Source organism: Malus sylvestris, chromosome 10, assembly GCF_916048215.2.
Source record: "Malus sylvestris chromosome 10, drMalSylv7.2, whole genome shotgun sequence".
Lineage (NCBI taxonomy): Eukaryota > Viridiplantae > Streptophyta > Magnoliopsida > Rosales > Rosaceae > Malus > Malus sylvestris.
The window spans coordinates 36,604,671-36,624,019 of NC_062269.1; the positions used below are offsets into that span (position 1 = coordinate 36,604,671).

At 36.3% G+C, this 19,349-nt stretch overlaps 2 protein-coding genes across 10 annotated transcripts; both read right to left on the reverse strand.

Annotated features, from left to right (window-relative positions):
* Window positions 1–4,801: 4,801 nt before the first annotated feature.
* LOC126585617 (uncharacterized) lies at window positions 4,802–6,840 on the reverse strand. Its single transcript, XM_050250082.1, has 3 exons — window positions 6,484–6,840; window positions 6,290–6,355; window positions 4,802–5,466 (listed from the first exon to the last, which is right to left on the reverse strand). Exons 1-3 carry the CDS (start codon window positions 6,655–6,657, stop codon window positions 4,948–4,950), a joined length of 759 nt encoding a protein of 252 aa, XP_050106039.1. The 5' UTR covers window positions 6,658–6,840; the 3' UTR covers window positions 4,802–4,947.
* A 2,231-nt stretch (window positions 6,841–9,071) lies between these two features.
* On the reverse strand, window positions 9,072–19,134 carry LOC126585613 (putative hydrolase C777.06c). Of its 9 annotated transcripts, none has more exons than XM_050250078.1 (10): window positions 18,799–19,132; window positions 18,559–18,694; window positions 11,685–11,812; window positions 11,172–11,319; window positions 10,977–11,082; window positions 10,215–10,273; window positions 10,088–10,123; window positions 9,908–10,008; window positions 9,739–9,799; window positions 9,072–9,383 (listed from the first exon to the last, which is right to left on the reverse strand). In XM_050250078.1, the coding sequence occupies exons 1-9, from the start codon at window positions 18,960–18,962 to the stop codon at window positions 9,742–9,744; spliced, it is 936 nt and encodes a 311-aa protein (XP_050106035.1). In that variant the 5' UTR covers window positions 18,963–19,132; the 3' UTR covers window positions 9,072–9,383; window positions 9,739–9,741. The 9 variants fall into 9 exon arrangements, with proteins under 9 accessions (XP_050106035.1, XP_050106036.1, XP_050106034.1 ...); XM_050250079.1 differs by having other exon boundaries at window positions 9,720–9,799; XM_050250077.1 differs by having other exon boundaries at window positions 9,698–9,799.
* Between the last annotated feature and the right edge of the window lie 215 nt (window positions 19,135–19,349).

Below are 19,349 nucleotides of genomic sequence, written 5' to 3' on the forward strand. Positions count from 1 at the left end.
TAATTACTTGTCAATCTATCTAATCTAATCACCTAATTTGTGGGCCCTAATCTTTGATGATTATCAATCAAGCTTATGTAACAAATGATTACTTTCTGTTGCTATTCACGTATTTATTTTTACTTCTCACTGGTAATTTCAATTTTTCTTAATATTCTTTCATTCATATTTCTCTATTTCATCTCAAATTTAAATGTGACGTTGAACCTAACCGCAAACATGAGATGATTCAACCGTACAGATGGAGGTATATCCATCTATCCATATTTTTCATCACGTAGCTTGATCAAAGATTCGACAAATAATCATAAAATTATTGCATAATTAAAGCAAGAACAAGAAACAAGTGAGTCATACAGTGTATCATTGATGATATTCGTGAGGATAATGATGTGGCACATGAGAGAGACGTATTTAATTAGCTTTCTCTTAACTAATTATTGTAATCGAGAGTTTTTACAAAAAAAAATGTTAATAATCACAAATACATATTTTTGTTCAATTTTTTTTATATACTGAATGATCACGGGCTTATATTTGGACATGGATGATGATGGCATGGCCAGAAATGTACCACATAATTAGATGTTCAGTCTTACCTTCTTCTTCTTCTACCTTTCCTCAGATTATGTGTGTATTTAGCAAATGATAATCTGCGGAAATGTAAGACTGTCTGCCACAGTTTTTTCAAACTTATATCCTTAATTATTATTTGTCCTCCTATTTTTAAATATTTCTGTCATTTCATTAGATTTTTTTTTAAGAAAACCAATTAGATAATTTGTTTGGAATGCTTGATGAAGCAGAAATCAAATTAATTCCCTTAATCGCGGGATAATATAGTGGAAGTGGTTAATAGCTGCATAATTGTTTAACTAACCATTTGCTCACTTTCTAAAATGAATTTATAACGTATCATATCTAATTCAGTTCATCTTATATTTTAATACAACTAATAAAAGATCGAACTCAAATTTGTTTTAATTGATTACAACTTACTACGTTCAGTCCACTAAAGGATGCCAAAAGGGAAGAACAAAGTTGGACTCAGACTAAAGGGGAAAATGCCAAATGGTTTGTTAAAACTTAAATCGCGGAGGTGGCCATTGTCGATTAGTTGAATAGATGTGAATGGAAGAATATATTAGGGGGAGGGGTGAGGTCAGCAGTCAAAGTGTCAAATATACTTTTGGTGAACACATGCACCAAAGCAAGACTATTATTAAATTTGGATGTGAATGAACAGTGTCAGTCACATCTGATGGGTCACTTCATTGTGGTTGTTTGTAGGGTTCAGAATTCTATAATCCTATCATAAACCCTAATCTTGGTGTCATTTACCATGTGAAGAAATAGTTACTCTTTTTTCCGCATATTTCAAATCAATAACTCAATAAGCGTTGTTATTAGACGTGTTAAAATACATAGTATTGTGTTATTGATATCGTATACTATAGTGGCGTATCAAAAGATGCAATTTTAAACATACTAATGAAAGTTCAAAGATGATGAATAATCGTAGTTTCCCACTAATTATCTCATTTTAAGAAAAGAAACACACTAATGAATCTCTTAAGTTATAAGAGGCTTATAGTAGCCATTTAGTCTTTATCTTTGCACTTTAAGGTTCGATTCTTTAGTCATTTATTTATCTTAATTAGAAAAATCATAAAAATAAAGTATGAAAAATATGATACGAATAATATTTTTTATATTATATTATTCGCTAAGAATGAAAATTTAGTGCTCAAAGCCCCAGGAGGCAAAGTAATTAGGGATCCCTTATATTATAATCATGAGCCCTACACCTACGATTGTAATTCATCAAGAAAATAATTTGAACCAAGAAACATTCTTCACAGAGTTTGTATTGGCAATTTGGCATTACTCTTTGCAATGTGCTCGATCCGTGGATTGGGACTTGTAACCCTACTCACATGATGTGTTTTGCTTGTCAACTAGTCCATTACAAGCATCCATGGACGAAATGTGAACACTTGGCGCTTACAAAATCTTTGAAAAATTGGCTTAATCTGTAGCCTACTTCTCTGACCACATTCTGCACATGCCAAGTCCACAGAAAACTAGTCGGTTTCCCTCGTTTTTCTCTTTTTTCTTCTGCGGACTGCTCATATATCATACTCCAAAAACCAATCATGTGTTTGATATTCTTATTGTGATTGTGACATAGCAAAGGGAATGCTAGAGAGACAATTTGAAATGAAATTTTATAAGTAAAATGATGTAGTTGTTGATGATTGGATTACTACTCAAGTGTTGATTAACATGTTTATTTTATTTTTTATTGGTGACATATTATTTGATTTGCAAATTTTATTTGAAAATTTGATCTCCCTATCATTATTTTATTGAAAACTTTTTTGGGTTTATGAAGTTTTAAAAGAGTTGTTTTTCGATATCGTTAAACTTGCGTTCAAATTTTTCTTACTTTTACACTGGATATTTTTACTAGCAATAAAAATATTTGATATTGATTTTTATTTTTTTTTGTAATCTGGTGGTGAATACCGTGAAAACACTAAACTATTTGAGAAGTACAAACTAGGCAGCTCCTACCAACTCCCAAATATCATCAAACAAAAGATCACAAATCCAAATAAGAAATTCTTCAAAAAAACGAAGACCCATGTCAAGGTTGTAGCTCCAATTGGCTAAACAGTTTGCAACAAAATTCTTCTCTCTGTAAATATGCTTGAGCTGAGAGTATTCGAATTAGTTCAAAAGCTCATCACAATGACGCAAAGAGACTGATCAAGAGGGTGAAGATTATTGGATTACATATATAGCTTAGTTTCTACCTGGTTAAGATATTTTTCTTTTGTTCAAGTGATATTCCAATTTAATTTAAAGTGTTGGAAGAAGATTGTTCGAACTTAGATTCAATGAACAAATTAACACACTATTTTAACTAACTTGTTCATGCCCTATGGATAGCCTCTTTGTTTATCTTTGTACAAGAGGGAATGAGGAAAGTAACCGAAAGGTTACTAGGGAGTAATATGAAACGGTTATAGCAATGAAAATTTATGAAAAGCCTAAACCTTGATGTTAGGTGGGTACGTATAGCAAAGGATACTCAATTATCGACAAATCATATGAGGCTTAGGCTTAGGCAAAGGATACTCCATATTAAAACCCCGAGGAGGCTTAGGCAAGACGATTCGCTATAACCTTCCTCTTGTCGACGCCTTTTAGTGTTTCACGTTGCTACGATTTTTAAACCTCGTTATGCTTTTTTGTAGTTTGTCATTGTTAGACATTTATCTCTGTCATTAACAAAAAAGAATTCACAATTGGAAATGGTAAGAAAAATGAAGGCCATATTTCATATGATCTATAGGCAAAAGACCCGCACAATAGTAGTAAATTTTGAATTGCACGCCCTTTAGTCACATAATTCAAACTTTTTTTTAACTTTTGGTTGTAGGACTTGTAGACCAGGGCAAAGACCTAACATGCACCCACCATAGAAAATAAAGGCATCAATAGTTGCACATATTGCGGTATGAATGATTTAATAGTAAAAAGAACAAGCTAGAGAGGGAGTGCGTTAGACCTTTTGTAGCAGAGAATACTACGTTTGTTTTGACCCTATTTGAATCAAAAGGCTCAATGACCTTTTAGCTTTATTTTATTTTGGTCCCCTAAGTAATTGCCACTTTTTCTTCTCCAATCTTTGAAAGTTGTAAGGGAATAGCTTTGTTTTGATATGTAAAGCACTTTGCTTCATTAATATAAGTTTAATTCGATCCCTTTTTTCTTGACACAAGGATAAGGTTGGGTTAGCTTTAATTTATAGTCATTGAAGGTTTGCAAACTAATGACTTGTTTAAGACTATTTATAAAAATACTAAAATAGCTTTCTGACGGCCGAAAGTTGTATATATATGTGTGTAGCATAAAGTTTTAAAATGTTTGTGGCTCATATAAGTGAATTTTAAAGAAATACTTGCTAAATGCTTTCACTTTCAAGTGTTTTTCTACGAAATACCTAAATTTTAGTAAAAAAGCATTCAACGTTTTTATTTTAAAAGCACTTCCTGTTGTACTTATGAGCAAAAGTGTTTTCAAGCCATCATTCTTATTATCTTAAAGTTGGATGTGGTTCTCGTTGAAGATGGAATTAGGAAAGGGGAAATTCTCATTTCTGGGTTTATAATCATGCGTTATGGGCCTTTGCAGTTCATTGCAGGCATTAGCTTCTTGAAGATGGATAGAGAAAGCAAAGGATATGATACCTAATAAAGGTGATTTGCCTTGGAAAGTTTGACAATTTGTTAGTTTGGTTATGATTTCTCCAAGATATTTTCCAGTAGGGTCCTTAAATGATTGAAAAGTCATGAAATGGCTTCGTAATTTTGACTATCCCAGCTAAGAGCATCAAATGCAGATTTAAATCTCTAATATGCAAGCCAGATCCAAACCTAACTTCTTATTATCTTTAAATTGGCAGGCGAGGTCTTTTAATTGGGTCCCTAATTAAACAGTTTGCACATTGATGTCAAACTACTCTTCAAATGTGTAGAAAATTGTAATTTGCTTTTTAGCGTGATAGATGACACGTAATTACATGTAAGAAGCTGAACATTTTTCTTTATTACATTGGAATGAATCAAACTCTGAACTTATGATGCATAATCCTAACTCATTGCCCCTACCTTTCCCTCACCACTTGAGCTAACCCCAAGAGTGAGCATTAAGAAGCCAAATATTATTCTTCCAGAAGACATAGCTGCGTCAATATATGTATTGCTTGCCATACAAGTTAAAGAGAAAAGGGTTCGTAACAATCGTGTGTATTTATATATTATATATTATATATTTTATTTTATTTATAAATATATGTAGGTTTACAAAAAAATTGATATGATCGATGGCCAGATAATACACTCATCATATATATATTAATTCAATTCAGTCGTACGATTATACTGTGGAAGTACTTTGCATGAGCTGCCCTTCTTCTTTGTTTTCGCAAGCAGCTGATTCTAACATCTGATGAGGAGGATATAAGGCCTGCAGGTTCATATCACTGTCGCCGCTGACATAGACTACTCGAAAAATGTCGTACTTAATCTCAATCGAGACGCTTTCTAGATAGGGCAGCATTGCTTTTCTTTGGTCGGAATTTAGAATCCATGAGTAACAATAGTGCAGAGACTTCCACACGAAGAGAGAAGCAATTCTTGGCCCGGTTTGGCATTTCAAACAAACACCGGCTGTCACGCCTTGCATCCTTTGAAAACCTGACTTGAACAACGCTAAGCATGCGTAAGAGACGTTGTTTATGTCACCGCCGTTGATGAGGGCTGTGCTCAGTGATACAGTGTCACCTCTGCGAAATTTTGCTGCACAAGAACCGTCTCTTGATTCTCCAGCATACGCGTCGAAGAAGGAGTGATCGAGTAAGATAGCCATGTTCGATAAATTCGTTAACATTGAGAGCTGCGTGGGATCATTAAACCTCCAATTAATGGTACTGAATTTCAAAATTCTGATATCTTCGAAATTATATAAAGGGGTAAAGAGGTTCTCTTATTCGTTGGATTTCCAACACTACACGTACATTTTGAGTGTGTTACATGCGCATTTCTTTCTTCATGCGTATGTTAGACTAATTGCACTCTTTAATGTGTGGTGGAGATAGAAGCACTTCTATACTAAAGTCCTAGTTTGGAAATACTTTTAAGATGACTAGAAGCATTTTTAGAAAAAAAAAGAGTTTCAAATACTCCCTGTAAGTGCTTCTTGTAGGAAATACTTCAAGTGCTTTTTCAGGATTCGCCTGCATTTTTACTAAACATTAGTCTCAAAAACTTTTTTATAGAAAGCACTTTCAATTATTTTAAAAGTAGTTTTAAACGAGCTCTTTGTGTGTAAGATGCAGTTACCACACATGATCCGTTCGAGAGTGAGGATGATGAGTCAAAATTCGCATAACAATTTTTAGCAATTGGATTTATAAATATCTAGCAATTGGATTTGTAAGTTTGAATATTTGATATATCATTGGCTATTGGATTTACTTCAAAATTTATGCTCAGGTTCAACGCTTGACACATCATCTATATACATCGAGCTGAGAAAGTACATATAAAATTATTATAATCTTTATTTCGAAAATTTGGAGGTTTAGAAAGTATAATTTAAGGAAAAGAGCTTAATTTCTGTTTTGAGATTAAACAAAAAACTAAAAATAAAAAGAAAAGAGAGGAGAGAGAGAATATATAAGAACAAGATATAAGTAATTAACAGGAAATGGACTTACAAGGCTTGCAGTCAATGAATCTTTGTTTTCACATGATCTCTTCAGCCACGCTCCAAACCATATGAACTAATGATGATCAAGGAGAAAAAAACAACCCGTTTAATTAAGATCGAATTATCTCGACGAATATAAACAAGTATTTTAAATATAAAATAGGGTAAACAATATCATCTGATATATAAATGTGTACGTACCATATTTCCATGGATGCTCTGCAAGATGGAACTTTGAACACAACCAAGAGACTCAGTGCACACAGAGAATTGCTTGAGAGCATTAAGAAGGTCATCGACGAACACAATTGTTGGCCTGAACACAAACATGCTAATGTCCAAATTTTTACTGTTGAAGGGCACAAAGCACGCCATTTCTAATCTCTCCTCCTCTGCAGCTTATTTTCTGTTTGGTTAGCAAGAAAAAGAAAAGCAGAAAGCTAAGAGATGACTAGAAAGTAGAAAGTTCGACGAGAAAGTAAGAGAAAGTGTGGAGTTATTTATGGAGGTTGTTAGAAAGAAAATGAAACTTGATCAAAGGGGCATCGCAGTCTGTTTCTTTGGTCTTCTTTGGCTTGGTTTGAAACGGAGAAAGGGATGGCTATCGGTAATAATAGTAATAAATAAATAATAAAAAATAAAAGACTTGGAAGTTGGAAGCATGGCAAACTTGGAGTGGTTGTTGGTCTTGTGCATGCTTTGACTCTTTCTAGATGTGTTGACACTGTTGTAGATGTTGAAATTTTGTGTTCCAAATTTAACATACATGATAGCAGAAAAGATAGGGGATACATGTATCATCCATGATTCTATATTGTTTTAAAGCTTTTGGATGTACATTAAAGTGACTGAAAACGCTTTTAGTGAAAATATTTTTGGAACCAATCCTTAGTAAAAATGCAAGTAGATTCTGGAAAATCACTTAAAGTGCTGCCTGAAAGAAGCACATAACTGGTGCTTCTTACAGAAAACACTTTAAATGATTTTGAAATCAAAAAATATTTTATCTAAAAGCACTTTCAGTCATTTTAAAAATATATCCAAACAAGCCCTTAGTACTAGAAGTGCTTTCAAGTAATAAAGAAAACATTATCGACAATGTTTGAAAAAATAAATTTCAAACTTTTCTGAGTTATAAAAGCATAGGAACCGTGGCAAAAATTAGGCATCTAATGGTGGTACTTACCAGTATTTTGGCGACCAATGATATTTTTTTTTTAACAAACCATATTATCTACATTAAGGGATGAAGAAATGAGCTAAGTTTTACAATGGGCTAATTATAAAAATATAATTCAAATTTATTTTTGGTAAAAATCGAACCTAAGATCTCTAACTTTCAAGTGAAGCAAAAAATCATTAGACTGTAATACTAAGTGGGATTGACCAATAATATTTACAAGAGCCCTTAACAAGCTCTTACCAACGTTAACAAGACACGATAACTACAAATGGTATCAAATTTATTATAAATACATATCGTTCTCACATCTCTGTTAAGTTATCAGTCGAATCTAAAACTGTCTTCGTTCTAATAAAGGGTCAATTGATCATTTGCGGATTCGCAGCACCGTTAAGAAGACATGCGTGGAGACATATGAAGCTTGTTACTATTAAATAGTATTGAGAAAATAATTGGTAATTGGTAATTTGGTATTGGTGGGTCAACAAATTGCAGGATCTTGTTGTTGGAAGAACTAGTGAGCTGTTTCTGTCCTGATTGACACAATTCACAAGTGGCACGTCTTCATCGGCCTTACAAAATGAGTGACGGTGGCAGTCAGAAAGTCCGGTGGTCCTTCCTTCCCCATAGAGAAAAACCGTCATCGATGAAAATTTTGATTAGTTTGAGAAATTTGGCAGTCAAAGTAAGGGTTTGAGTTTGACCGGTCAATTAGAAGATTTAATTTGAAATCATCACAACCACCCACCATTTATAAACTTGAGTAAAAAGGAGATACCATTTGCCAAGGACAAGTCTCTTGAACGGTTACTATTCGCTTGAAGGAATTAAATTGCCTATTGTCAAGACGAGTTTTTATACACTGGAAGTGTTCTTAAGTTATTTCCAATCGAAATGGTTAAATATAACATTGTCCAAAACTAAAATTTTGTAAAAGAATTTTTTTTAAATGAACAGTGTCATGTCATGTTCATATATCATTTCCAACCGAATAGAATAAACATAGCCCATCAATAATTTATTGGTTTTAAGCTTATACATTACATTTATTTACTAATTTAATTAAACTACGATATGATGTTTTCAAATCTGACCGTTGAATTTGAATCAATTATTGCAACTGAGGAGTTGAACCCTAAAAAAGAGCAAAGAAGGGAGTTACATTTGGCTAGCCTGATGCCCTTTTTGACCGAATAATGACCTGATGAGCTTTATAACATTATAATTCAGCCATCAGTTCGAAATAATTTTGGACAAATTAGACTATTTTTTAACTTTTGGACTTTTAGCCCTCTGCAATGGAGATGGCCTTCCTGTCCAGATTCCTGAAAGCGCCTCGCTTCTACTACTGTTGCGCACTCAATCCACAGCTCCAGCTATGAGGAAACCAATCGCATTCGCATTGGAACAACATTTGGCTCGAGTTTCGAAACCTAAACCAAACGAAAAGAACTTCCGTGCAACGGAAATACCATTGTAACAATATCTTAAGTCAAATTCCACATTGTCATGTAGAAAAGTTAAAACACATGACAATGCGAACCTGGATTAGATTACCGCATGCTAGTGCCCAGTAGTAGCTAAGTTTCTCTCTAACCAGAATGCGTAATCATTCAATATTAAATGATTATTGAAATAGTTAATGATCAAATGCTGTAACATCACACTGTATTAACGTAAATGTAGGCTACAAGTTTGGTGAGCGTAAAGTTTCCGTCTGCCGTCGAAGTGAAGTGGGTTTTGGTGAACAAACTGTTCTAAAATCCTTGTAAAATTATTCTAACTCTTCAGAGACACTGGTTGATACAACCAACAAGTATGGACTTCAAGAATATTGCATGCATCTGCTTTCCTCCCATCAACATGGGGATGGAAACTGTTATATGGTATATTCATCTTCATGTACAACGGCATTAACCTGCACGTAAAGCATAAAAATGTATGAGCCTTTTTTTGTGCATCTTTCGACTCTATTTCCGTGGTTCCGTAGGTAACATGAGACGGGAAAAAAATTTAGTTCAAAAGATTTTAACGCTGTTCAGTTGGAATCCCACTATTCATGTCACTTGTAGACTCAGAAGATGCATGTGGTTCTGAGTGGAGGGAGGTTGAGGAAAGGATTGAACGAAGAAAATCACTCCACGAGTGAGTAGAGATAAAAAAAGGGATTGGGTTACTTTCATCTGCCCACCTAATTGAGTTCTCATTAATCTTTGCATTTCAAATACGTACTTGCATTAATACCAAAATTCACCTAATGTTTCACGGCGCACCTTTCATAGGTCTACGGGCACTCTCAAACCATCATGCGCAAGCTGCACTTGAATCCCTTCCCTATATGCAAACAACAGAAAAGTTGAAAGCGTAAGTTTCTTTAAGTAACGATATTTCTTACCTGTACAGAAAGTGAATTGCAAAAAGTAGTTCCATAACCTCTCAGACCATTCCATAAGAAACTTATTGTCTACGTGGTGATCAAACTGATGATTCATTCCAATTAAAAGGGCTTTTTTGGGACAAATCCTCTTCACAGCTTCAAGAGTCTGCAAACATTATATAGTCGCTGCCATGAACAATTGGCTATAAGAAATGCAGATGTTTTTTTTAGTGTATCAGACCAACCTGTGGGAGGCAAAGGTGAACATTATGGGATCCAGTCTGCAATAAAACAAAAGGCAAAGCAGATTATGAAGAATATGCCTTAATAATAACAGGAAACGCAAGATGAGCAAACAAACTTTCTGCTGACCTTGTATAGTGTGTCCAAGATAAGAAGATCCAACTGTCCAGCTCCATCTTTCGAAATAACTGCAAGTTTCATATGTATGGTTTTTCCAAATAAAAGGTAAGAAACACAGAGAATGTTTTGTAAATGACACAGCAGATCAAGATTTACAACAAGTGACAAAAACAATTATGAAGCAAGTAAGGGCATGTTCAAAGGATCAAATGTTTTGGGAAGGCGTTTTATGCCAAGAACTAATTCTCCCTACTAAAGGTGAGAAAGTTTCTACGAAATGTTTCTCCGTAAGGAACAATCCCCATAGCCAAGCAACCGATTCACTTAAGAAGTCATTTTTCTTGTAAAAGGTGACAGACTCATCCTTATCACGGCATAAGTTAATCCAAATTTATTGACAAAGAATAAACTAAAATGGAAATGATAAAATGTCTCAGAGTACTTATACTCTCCTGAGTAAAGGGTTTTCCCAATGCTTTGTTGGCAGATTAAAGAGTAGGAAGGTCAATACGAACTCAGCTATAAGGTGTTCTAAGAAGGGAATCCTAAAGATCTTATCTTCAAATACTCTAACATAGTTTATATTTCCCTTAATCACGATTGAGCCCAATCATTTGGGAAATTTTGTCTAACAATAAAATTCCCTAACTATTAATCTATTCAGAAAATAACACTAAAATATTTACAAAATGCTCTGACAGTATAAGAAATACTCACCATGATCTGTGCTCTGACACTAAAATGTTTACCAAGGAACTAAGCAATACTCACCATGTTCCGTGCTTGCAGGAAAGCGTGAAACGTCAGATATATACGCTATTCTACATCTTTCACCAAATAGATAACCCAAACAAATATAATCCTCCCCATGCATCACCTAATATGAGGAATAGCAGTAAGAAACTTCAAGAATAACAAGAAATAGGATTTTCATGCCATGACTGAGAAAGGTTTGATGAGAGTAACTGGCAAAGGAACAAATTGTAGGTCTGACACAAGAAACGGTGTTTCAATACTCTCCTCAATTATCCTCCAGTCAAGTTGTGCTACTCGTCTCACTTCTTGACCTTCAACAAGTTTTTTCTTAATCAGGTAAGGAAATTTCACTGCAACGCTATTCAAAGGTAAAACAGACACAATAAGTTTCATTTGTAAATAGAATTTACACATAAATGGAAAGACAAAAATATCAGATATAATGGCGAGAGTAATTTCTTTTACATATTCCTCAGTCCACAGTTACATTTTTTTTTATGTGAATCCTAGATTTTAAGTCTATAATGTAATCAGAGCAGACCAAGGATTTATTTCCATCAAAAGAGATGGAGCGACAAAATACCATAAAGAACATCAAAGAATCATACGGTCATAAGCATTGCACTACTTGCAACCGTTTCCAGATTAAGCAACAAGCAAAACTTAGCTTTTGAACCAAGCAGTTTAGCAGAACAGTATCCAAGTTCACCCAAAATATTGTACCTCTCCATTGCATAATGACTTAGGTAGATGGGAGTAGGATCAATGTCATTTGTGGGGCTATGTGGTTGAATGGCACGTATATCATCCAGACCAAGAACTGCATCAGCATGTTCATGAGTCAAAATAATCTGCAGTTGGTGAAAAATTAGTTCTTAAACTCCCTGTATTTACAAGCTTTCAAATACCCAACAATAAAAACTCGGACATAACAGTAATCGTATTATCTATGTTATTACTGAAGAAACCTCTATTACTATGCTGAATGTACATGCAATGCCCGATATACTCCAGCCACAAATGGTAATTACACACTAACCCAATCTTCAGTTCAACTGCCCAGTGTTTTAACATGTTTACTTTTTGATCTCTGTCAAATACCCGCTCCTCTCTTCGACACTCCTATCACTTTCTCATTCCATCCCCAACTCTTACCACGTTTCATGCGCATATGATTGCAGGGACCTTCTAGTGCACAAAAATTCATTGTATACATACAAAACTGCAATTACAATCTATGAACATAACCAACATCCACAACTTACTTTCAAATAACTCGCCATTTTCACTTGATAAATTTTTTCTGTCTTCCAAAGACAAGTTACAGTCACATTGGGGGAATTCTATCAATTTTCAAATAGTTTAGATTAAAAGCACCCCTAACCTCTGTAAGCTCCCCACTTCGAGATGGTTCCGCACACTCATACCATGAAACTACCTCTTCCTAATCTGGCACCCTACTGAAGTTCTAGCAAATAATTCATAGAAAGCAAGCATCCCACCACCATATCGCACCACAATGCTTTCCAAACAAAACCAATTTCTTTTCTTTCTTGCTTTTCGGAATCCCACAGTGTGAAAAGTAAATGTACATCGCGTAAATAAATTTGAACTCTTTTAAAAGTATCCAAGTCAAAGCTAAACATGCATTCCTCTAAACCATTGATGCTAATCGGCCAAATGTTCCAAAGTATTGAGAGAGCTAAACCAGTCACAAGTTAGTTACAACAGTAAATAGTTAATTGTGGTATTTGTGTAATTAGGTGTAGAAGATAAGGGTACTGATGTAATGAGCCTCTATGGCTATATATATTCTTGTGTACTGTCAATTAAGTTTAATCAATGAAAATATCCCTTTTAACATTTTTTACATGGTTTCATCGCCAAACACCTCCCGGCATTCCTCGATCCTCCATTTCTTCCACTCAGTTTCTCTTATTTCTGTTCAATTTGATCGAAGTTCTTCATTGATTTGGTATTCTGATCACTGTTCTTGATCGGTAATGGCGTCTTTGAGTCAGTGATATCTAGATTTTCTTCTTCTCACTGCTTTCATTTCTCGATCGATTTCTCGCTCGATTTCTTGATCGATTTTGTGCTCTTTGTCTTTGATCGATTTCTTGATCGATCTCTCCCTCAATTTCTTGATCGATTTCTCTTTTCTCGAATCTCGAATCTTGCTTCTGTATATCATGGCTTCCCCCTCTCACTCTTCGTCTCCGATTAACTCATCACCATTACCAAACCCTAATCTTTCTGCAAATTCTCAACCTCAGAACTCGTATGTCTCTTACGATTCAAAATATTGGTAGCATGGTGCCAATCAAACTCAAACGCACCAATTATCTCCCATGGCGTGCGTTATTTGCTCCGATTTTGCGCCGGCACAAACTTCTTGGTCTCATCGACGATACTGACCCATGTCCGGCTCCACTTCTTCCTGATCGATCCCTGAATCCAGGATTTGAGCAGTGATTTGAAAAAGATCAAAATCTCTTGATCTGGCTCAACTCGACCTTATCTGAAGATCTCATTCCCTTCACAGTAGGTGTTTCCACATCTCGAGAGCTCTGGCAGAAGCTTGAACAACGTTTTGGTGGAGTTTCTGAAGCTCATGTCCACCAGCTTCGCTCTCGTCTTCGATCAATTCAAAAAGGCTCTCAATCGATCTCGGAATATCTACAGCAAATCAAGGAAATTTCAGATTCTCTCAATGCTGCTAGCGCAACTATATCTGATCGTGATCTAATTGCTGCAACACTTCACGGTCTTCCTGATGAATTTGAGTCCTTTATTGACTCCATCATGCTGCGTTTGTGTTCTACATCTCTTGATGAATTGCATGGTCTGTTGCTGACAAAAGAGATTTCCATGGCTCGTCACAAGCAAACTCTGTCCACCGCTGCTACTGAGCCCTTTTAGGCATTCTCTATCCAATCTCAGGCACCTTTACTGCCAACACCTTCTCCACAGGCCTTTGCTGCATATAGTCAGCCTCTTCAATCTTCTTTCCGTACAATTCTAATCAAGGCAGAAACAATCGCAATGTTTCCAAAGGCAATCGCAATTTCCGTACTAATCGTGGACACTACATTGGTACTTATCGTGAAGGTCGATCTCGTGCCTCTTATCTAGGCTCCCGGTCTACCAACCAATGCTCTTCATCTACTCACAAGAACACATGTCAAATTTGTGGCTCCACCAGCCACGAAGCCATTGACTGTTTTGACAGGATGAATCCTGAGATTTTTGGACGGGTGCCACTAGCCAAACTTGCAGCTTTTTGTGCTCACTACTCGTCCAAACTATCCCCATCTTGGCTGTTAGACTCTGGCGCCACATCACATATCACAAATGACATTGCCAATCTCTCAGTCGCCTCTCCCTACACTGGTGAAGACAAAGTCTATATAGGAGATGGTAAATGTCTGTCTATTCACAATATTGGTACCTCTTCTTTAAATACATCTCATACTTCTTTTAAGTTGAGTAATGTATTACATGTACCTGCTATGAAACACAACTTATTATCTGCCTACCAATTTTTAAAAGATAATAATTTTGCCTTGACTCTTGACCCTGATGGATTCACTGTAAAGGATCGTGTTTTGGGGAAGACGCTTTTGCGGGGACAAGTTAAAGATGGTTTCTATCATTTTCAAGGCTCTAGTCATCCCACTTCTTCATCACCCTCGACTTTCATAAGTGTCAAAGCTCCTGTACAGATTTGGCATCGAAGATTGGGTCATCCATCTCCTTCTATCTTTCGCAAGGTTCTTTCAGGCAGTAAGCTTGTGGTGAAAGGCAGGACTACTGGTGATCTTTTCTATTCAGATTGTGCTTTAGCTAAAAGTCACAAGCTTCTTTTTGGCTCTGCTAGTTCTACAACTACTCAAAGCCTCCAATTGTTACACTGTGATCTTTGGGGTCCTGCCTCCATCACTTCACCTAGTGGTTTTAAGTACTACTTGTTGCTAGTAGATGATTACAGTAGATATAGTTGGTTATTTCTATTAAAGGCTAAATTTGATGCTTATTCTACTTTCGTTGTATTCAAACAATATGTGGAAAATCTACTTGGAAATAAAATCAAGGTTGTGCATTCAGATTCCGGGGGTTAATTCATTGGTGCTATGTTTCAGTATTTTCTTCATACTCATGGCATTGTTCATCAATTAACATGTCCTCACACCCCTGAACAAAATGGTTGTGCTGAACGAAAGCACAGACACATTGTGGAAACTGCCAGAACATTACTTGTTGCTTCTAATATTCCACATCTCTATTGGGTGGAAGCTTTCTCCACGGCTGTGTACCTTATTAACAGATTACCAATCTCTGGACTCTCTAAATCTCCTTGGGAATTGCTATTTTTCAGGCTACCAGATTACTCCCGACTTAAAGTCTTTGGCTGTAGATGTTTCCCATGGCTCAAACCTTATACTCATTCCAAGTTGGACGCTAAAAGCAAAAGCTGTGTTTTTCTGGGATACAGTTTACAACATAAGGGTTATCGATGCCTTGACCTAGTCACGAGTCGTATCTACATTTCTTGACATGTACAGTTTGATGAAGCAACATATCATTTCCAGTCTCCTCCCACCAGTCCAGTTATCTCTTCAGAATCTGTTTCAGCTCCCATGGATCTGCAGTTCTCCGTTCCTAATAGAATTGGTGTTCCTTCTGGATCTTCAGTTCTAGATTTGAGATCCAACTCTGATTGTTCTTCTTCAGGTTCACACATTGGTCATTCTCAAGGTCCCATTCCTACAAATACTGCATCACATACAGAATCTCCGCATGCTGCATCACTCACTTCCAATGCACCAATTATTTCCCTACCCCCTACCAATACTCACCCTATGATCACTCGCTCTAAAGCTGGTATCTTCAAGCCCAAAGTATATGCAGCTACCAAACATCCTCTTCCATCTGATATTGGCTTTGTTCCAAATACATATTTGCAAGCATCTAAACATGCTCACTAGAGATTTGCCATGCAAGATGAGTTCAAGGCCTTACAATCAACATGAACTTGGACACTTGTTCCTCCATCTTCCTCCTACAATGTTGTTGGCTGCAAGTGAGTTTTCCCAATAAAGAAGAAACCTAATGGTACTGTCAAGAGATTTAAAGCTCATCTGGTTACAAAGGGGTATCATCAGCAAGAAGGAATTGATTTTCAAGAAACCTTCAGTCCTGTGGCTAAATCAGTCACAATTAGAGTCATTTTGTCACTTGTTGTGCAGTTCAATTGGTTTTTAAATCAATTAGACATAAGTAATGCCTTTCTTCATGGTGATTTAAAGGAAGATGTATACATGTAGCAGCCTCCAGGTTTCACTGATCTCAGTATGCCACATCATGTCTGTAAATTACGAAAATCCTTTTATGGTCTCAAACAAGCACCTCGAGCTTGGTTTGACAAACTGTTTCAAGCTCTTCTTCAGCTTGGTTTTAAGCAATCTTCCTCAGATGTTTCCTTATTTGTTCTTCACAGTACAACTCCTGTCATGGTACTTGTTTATGTCGATGACATATTAGTCACTGGACCTGACTCTTCCCTATGCAATCTATTCATTAAAAAAATCAATGCTATTTTTCTAGTCAAGATTTGGGTCCATTGCACTACTTCCTAGGATTAGAGGTTCAACGATCATCCATAGGTCTCTTCCTTCATCAAACCAAGTATTTATGGATGGTGCAAAGCCTTGCTGCACTCCACTTGGCTCTAATAAATTGGATCACACTAGTCCTCTTTTGTCCAATCCAATTGAGTACGGATCTATTGTAGGTGGTTTACAGTATTTGACATGGACGTGTCCCGATATTTCTTTTGCTGTGAATCAAATCTGTCAGTTCATGCATGCTCCTCGAGACCAACACATGCAAGCCGCAAAACAAGTTCTTCGTTATCTCAAGGGTACTGTGTCTGAAGGACTATGGTTCAAAAAGGGTGCAACTAATCTCACAGCCTTCTTAGATGCAGACTGAGCTGGCTGTCGTTTTGATAGACGTTCCACTAGTGGTTACAATGTCGTTTTGGGATCTAACCTTATCAATTGGAGTGCCAAGAAACAAGCTATTGTGGCACGATCATCAACGGAAGCAGAATACCGTTCTCTTGCACACACTGCCGCTGAACTGACTTGGATATGCAAAATCTTCTGTGACATTGGTTTCCCTCTCTCAGGTTCCTACCCTCTGGTGTGACAATATTTCAGCAATCTCCCTTGCTTCTAATTCGGTATTCTATGCCAGAACCAAACAAGTGGAGATTGACTATCATTATATTCGAGAGTTGGTCTTGGCTAATCTCATCAAGGTTAACTTTGTTTGTAGTAAGGATCAGTTAGCCGACATTCACACAAAATCTCTTTCCAAAAGTTGATTTCAGTATCTTAAATCCAAGCTTCCTCTTGGTTCCTCAGTTGATCCCAAGCTCAGCTTGCAGGGGTGTATTGAGAGAGCTAAACCAGTCACAAGTTAGTTACAACAGTAAATAGTTAATTGTGGTATTTGTGTAATTAGGTGTAGAAGATAAGGGTACTGATGTAATGAGCATTTGTGGCTATATATATATTATTGTGTACTGTCTAGGGGTGGGTTCGGTTTAAATCGGTTCGGTTCGGTTCATTTTTTTTTTCGGTTTGGTTTTTTCCAGTTCGGTTTCGTTTTTTTGTTTTTTGTTTTTTTTTTCAAAAAATGAAAAACATTGAAATTTTAAATTTTAACATATCCAACACAATCATAACATAAGCATTCTAACTAGAATCAAAGACAATAAAAATAAACATTTAAAGTTGAACTAAAATCATCAATCAAGTCTTCCAAAGTCCAAACTAACAACCTCACAACACAAAAATCGTACAAATGACTTAGAAAAGTTAAATTGTGTGATGTTGTTCAAAGATCAAGGTTGTTTGCTTATAACTGCATGTTGACAACTTGATTAGTAAAAGTAATGCGTGGGTGGATTTATTTAGTGTGTGTTGGATTCTTTTCCATCACAAATTACCCAAGTAATCTACCCGAAAAAAATGTTTATGGATTCTGTTACATGTTATATGAGAGTAGATTTGGAAAAGAAAGCTAGGGCAGAAGTAGACAGTGCTATGGAGATGGATGTAGGTACTTCAGGAGGAGGTTTGGTTTCAGAACCTTATATGGGGGATAAATAATAGGTTAGGGTTTAGAGTTTTTATAGGCATTTTTTTAATATTTTGAGCTTAAAGTTTGATAACATATTGGGTTTAGCACATTTTAACTTATAAATTAGATTTAGAAAATAATACCCAAAACAAATAATTAAATAAAAATTTTAATTTAATTAATTCGGTTCGGTTTGGTTTTGTTCGATTTTTAGATCACTAAAATCAAACCGAACCAAAAGAATTCGGTTCGGTTCGATTTTTTCAATTCGGTTCGGTTTTTTCGGTTTCAGTTTGGTGTGGTTTTCGGTTTTTTTCAATTTTCGGTTTTTTAAACCCACCCCTAGTACTGTCAATTAAGTTTAATTAATGAAAATATCCCCTTTAACATTTTCTACACGAAGATCATAACTAGTCATACAAAAATGTGCACAAACAAAACTCACAACATCAACTCTCGGAATCTTATAGCGAGTGAACCATCGAAGCACTTGCTCCCGGAACGTCTTTCCGACATCGATCAATATGTAGCTGTGGTTACCATCGCTTCCGCAACGATCAATCAAAAGCGACGTATTGCACCTGCAAACACAAATCGTTCAAAAGCTGATTTTTTTTTCCCACTTTCCTTCACTTTCTCGGGATACAAACAACCACAAAAAGGCAGATCTAAATCTCAAATTTACCGGTAATTAGGGTTTTGGTCCGGGGGGATGGAGAGCGCCTGAGCGCAAACGTGGCAGGGATCGGAGGCCTGGATCAGGCACATTGCGTTGGGAACGGAGCCGGAGCACCCGGTTCCGAGAAAGATCAGCGCCGATCGACCGCCGTCTTGGTTCCCGGCCGCCATTGGGGTCTCCTACACGGAAGACAAGGGTTTCGGTCTTCGGGGGCGAGGGAGGGAGAGAGAGGAAGAGCGAGAGAACTGGCGAAGAGGGAATGAAGAAATGAATACGGGAATATTTGGGGCGACATGGCCCGGGAAATGTTAACGGTTACGTAGGGTGGGTATTTGTCTACGTGGCCGAGATCTATTGGTTCCTGTTGTTTCCAAGGGTGGTAGGTTGGAGAAATATGAGTGGCAAAATAGAGTTCGATACTACGTTATTATGTCGGCGCATTAAAAAATTAACCTTTTCTTTTCTCTTACTGTTGAAGAGCACCATGAGATTTTAATCTAAATACTGCCATAAAAAAAAGGAAAACTAATGAAAAGGATTTGAATGTTGTAAAATCG